The 4,551-nt window shown below is 42.8% G+C and overlaps 1 protein-coding gene across 1 annotated transcript in view; it reads right to left on the bottom strand.

Moving 5' to 3' along the window:
* LOC106532736 (uncharacterized) overlaps positions 1-4,551 on the bottom strand; it is a gene marked incomplete at its 3' end in the record, with an annotated part of 13,230 nt that overhangs the window by 7,212 nt on the left and 1,467 nt on the right. Inside the window, 2 exon segments of the mRNA XM_014028854.1 lie at positions 1,470-1,542; positions 4,350-4,484. Of these exon segments, the coding sequence (XP_013884308.1) occupies positions 1,470-1,542; positions 4,350-4,484 (208 nt within the window).

Below are 4,551 nucleotides of genomic sequence, written 5' to 3'. Positions count from 1 at the left end.
GCCTATTGCCAACATAATTATGGAGTGTAATTTATTTTCAACTCAAAATATCTTCAAACTAAACTAAATATAAGGTTATCAATGAAGAAAGCCATCTGGATAACAGCAGACTGACTGTTCGTAAAATATACAACAGGTCTGGACCACTCGTAAATTTTGTTCGTATCTGAAAAAAATCTTAGAATACGAAAACATTGGTGAATGCCACAAATTCTCCTAAATCACTCATACGCACAATTTAAGAACAAATCTGTGCGTACGAACGGTTCTTGCATGAGGCCCAATGTTCTTCGTTGGAAGGATCCACATCCTCCAGTATATGGTCATTGGTTAAGAGAAGTTATGTCTTACATTCATTTAGAGKAGATTAGATATACTGTTAGAAGATCTGTAAACAATTTTTTTGACATTTGGCAGCCATTTATATCTTATGTAGAAAAAATTTCGGCAGATAACTTTGTGTAAAGGTTAAATAATGTTTCATTGTACACAAACATTTTATTATATCAATTGTATTAATACAAGATCAATTTTTGTTGTTTCAGTAGATCCGTTATAGGAAGGGGTGGGAGGGGTGGGATTTCGGGTGTTAGTGTTTTTGTTAGTTTGTTGGGTTTTTTTTGTTTTGTATTATGTTAAAAAATAAAAAAAATACTTAGATAAAAAAAAAACAATGTTCTACTCACAGGCCCAAATTTAAACAACTTGCTGGGGGTACTAATCCGGTTCAGGAAAGAACTTATTGCATTGACGGCAGACATCCAACAAATGTTCTGTGCTTTCTTGGTGAGAGAAGACCACAGAAATTATCTCAGGTTTCTTTGGCACAAGGACAATGATCTGACTAAGGAGGTGACAGAGTACCGCATGCCAATGAGTACATGTGTTTGGAAACAGCCCTTCTGCAGCAGCTGTTCATGGGCTTAGAAAGGCTGCCCAAGAAGGCGAAAACAAGTATGGAACTGACTCACGCCTTTTCATTGAGAGACATTTCTATGTGGATGATGGGCTCATTTCCCTCCCGACTGAAGCAGAGGCCCGTGAAGCTCAAAGCGCTCTCAAGCTTCACTAGATGAATTAAATTTTAAACTGCACAAGATTGCCTCAAACAGCATTGCAGTGAGGCAAACTTTCAGTCCAGGAGACCTGGCTGCAGGCCTAAAGGACTTGTGTCTTGGTGAAAAAGCTCTCCCTCTGCAAAGAAGCCTTGGGTTATGTTGGAACATAGATTTGGATACTTTCAAATTCAGAGTAACAGTTGACAAGAAACCATTCACCCGCCGTGGGGTGCTTTCAACTGTTAATAGCATCTTCGACCCACTGGGGCTAGTTACTCCTGTGACCATTAAGGGTCGAGCGTTAGCTTTCTGCTACTGTTCAGGATAGGGACACGGAACTCCCAGAAGACAAGTCAAAGGACTGGAAAACCTGGAAGGAGGGACTACAAGATCTAAGCAGCCTTCACTTACCTTGTCCAAACACAGCACACTCTCTGTCCTCTACGACATACTCAGAGTTGTGCTTGTTCTCAGACGCCTCCAGCTGGGCCATAGGAGTGGTGGCTTACCTCAAAGTGGTTACAYCAGATGGCCAGTGTCAAGTAGGTTTCATTCTTGGGAAAGCAAAGCTTGCACACAAACCTGAACCTACTCTGCCACAACTCGAATGTTGTGGTGCTGTATTGGCGGTTGAAATGGTAGAACTAATCTGATATTGAATTATTTCATGTGATAATGTTGTTCTACAGTTGTTATTTACCTGATGTTAATTTGGAAATATAAGAGTACATTTTGTGTCTTTGTAGTTTCACTCCAATTCATTGCCATCATCTTGTACCCTTTGTGTACAAAGAAAATAAAGGACCAAGCACGCTCATCTTCCTGGCTCTCGAAAAGGAGTTTGGCTTGCTGTTTATCTATGTAACACTTGGGAGTAGAACACATAGAGATAGCAGTACAAAACCACTTCTTAAAATGTACATCTAACTTCCTGGTTACACCTCTGGGGGCGGTACCTTTTACGTCAGACATTAAAATGTATTCAACTTTGTTTATTTTATAGACAGAAGGAACAAATTGATAAGAAACACTGACTCTTCTCTTTGTTTAAACTATATCACTGCTCAAAGTGTGAAATACAAGACTGGATCTAAATACAGTTAATCAGTCACAAAATTTCCTTCAACCCATTTAAGGCTTGTGGCCCAGATGGCATTGTCCCAGTTCTCCTTCAAAGAAGACTAGATATGCTCCTGGCAGTGGTGTGCTGTCAGGGCCAGCAAAGCCTTCTCTGCTGGCCTAAACACAATCAGAATCACTACATAATAAAATATTTTATATTTATTATAATAGTTATTAATATTATTATAAGGACATTATTTTTTAAACATCTGTTTTCTTCGTTTCATAGTTTTTCTCCTGGCTGCGCAGCTTCCAGCAGCTTGTATTTATTTAGATTTTATCCAATAATATTTCGATTATCATCTTTTGCTAAGGTCCACAAATCTGCCTCAGGCCTTCAGAACGAGCAGTGAAGACACGTGGAGGTTAAAACACATGGCAGCGATACTGTTGCTTTGACCAATCAGGTGCTGAGATGAAGACACCAGAGCCTGCTAGCTGGCCTCAGACAGCATCAACATTTTCTCATAGTTTGATTGGCCGATCAGAGAGCAGACGATCCAGAACCGGGAAACTAGATTCCTGTAGCTTCTTACAAGCTAAATGCCAAGCGGACATTCTCAGAGTTACAGGAAATTAAAACTTGTAACAAAAATACAGAAAAGAACAGACTGGACTTTCAGTGTTAGCTTCATGGTGGTGATAGAAAAGGACTTATTGTTGAAACGAAACACCATGAGGGCCTGCATGACAGAGGAGCCAGATTTTTCTTGKGGAAAAAAAAGGAGGATGGAGTTTTTAAACAATAAAAAAGTTTTAAACAATAAAAACGTTTCGGTGAGTAAAATATTGTAGCAACTGTTGCTAGCAGGAAACACGACAGGATCAAGTCTCTTCAACGTCAGATTTTATTATTCTCTTGAACACACCCCTTAACAGAAAATACCTCCCCCTTACACAGCCAGGAAGCTTATTTCACTCATGGTGCAATTTTTACAGTTAAACTCCAACACAGTAATCAGATTGAACTCGACAAGAATATCAAATCTAACAACATTTTGAAGACAACATTGTAACATTTACATGGACACAAAACCCCACAAAATTACCCATCATGCTTTGTGGCCAACACAGTCATTCTGGGACATTACACAGCCCCCAGCTGGGTTGGCTGTCCCGGCCACCCATCYGTCCATGACAAAGTCCTTCAGATGCCCTGAAATCCGGTGCTGTCTGGCCCCACATTGTCTTGGTGCATCTCTGGCTGCTATAGAGTGGCTGGGTTTAGCTTTTGTGGGTAGTGGTGACTGAGAGTCTTCAGAACTTGTCCCCTCTTCCTGGCTTTCCTTTCTTACCAGTGGCTGATATGGTACTAAACGATCTCGATGGAGTACCACTGCTTTATGCCCAGTGTTCATCCTCACTTAGTAGACTACATCTGAGAGTTGCTCTAAGACAGTGCCGGGTCCAACCCAGTGACTCATCAGCTTGGGAGACAACCCCTTCTTCCGTACCAGCCGGTGGACCCAAACTGATGTCACAGCAGCAAAATTTTCACCCCTGCTGCGTGTCTTAGGCCCGCTTCTGCTGCACTCCTGCCACCATTAATGCCTGCTGAGCCACCTCATGCACATCACACATTCTCTACACCAACTTATAAAAATAGTCAAGACCAGGCTCAGCAACAATGTCTGGCTCGGGGGGTGGTCCAAAGATTAAGTCCACCGATGTCCGAAGTTCCCGGCCAAACAGCAGCGCCACAGGGGTGCACTGGGTGGGTTCCGGTGGACCCAAACTGATGTCACAACAGCAAAATTTTCACCCCTGCTGCGTGTCGTAGGCCCGCTTCTGCTGCACTCCTGCCACCATTAATGCCTGCTGAGCCACCTCATGCACATTACACATTCTCTACACCAACTTATAAAAATAGTCAAGACCAGGCTCAGCAACAATGTCTGGCTCGGGGGGTGGTCCAAAGATTAAGTCCACCGGTGTCCGAAGTTCCTGGCCAAACAGCAGCGCCACAGGGGTGCACTGGGTGGGTTCTTGAACCGCAGTCCGATATGAGAACAGGACCATGGGCAATTGCTGGTCCCAGTCACGTTGTTTTTGCTCTGTCAAAATGATGAGCTGTGTGGCCAGGGTGCGGTTGAAACATTCTACCAACCCATCACTTTGTGGGTGGAGTGGAGTTGTGCGAGTTTTCTTAATCCCCATTCATTTGCACACCTTCTGGAACACCTTAGCCTCAAAGTTCCCCCCCTGGTCACTGTGTAGTTCCTCAGGTACCCCAAACCAGCTGAACACCTCATCCACTAGCTTGTCTGCTGTGGTAGTGGTGCTTTGGTGAGGGTCCACGTAGGCCTGTCACGATAACAAATTTTGCTGGGCGATTAATTGCCTCAAAATTTATTGCGATAAACGATAATAT

Source organism: Austrofundulus limnaeus, unplaced genomic scaffold, assembly GCF_001266775.1.
Source record: "Austrofundulus limnaeus strain Quisiro unplaced genomic scaffold, Austrofundulus_limnaeus-1.0 Scaffold822, whole genome shotgun sequence".
Taxonomy (NCBI): domain Eukaryota; kingdom Metazoa; phylum Chordata; class Actinopteri; order Cyprinodontiformes; family Rivulidae; genus Austrofundulus; species Austrofundulus limnaeus.
The sequence above is the reverse complement of the archived record's forward strand: the minus strand, read 5'-3'. Positions and strand labels throughout refer to the sequence as shown.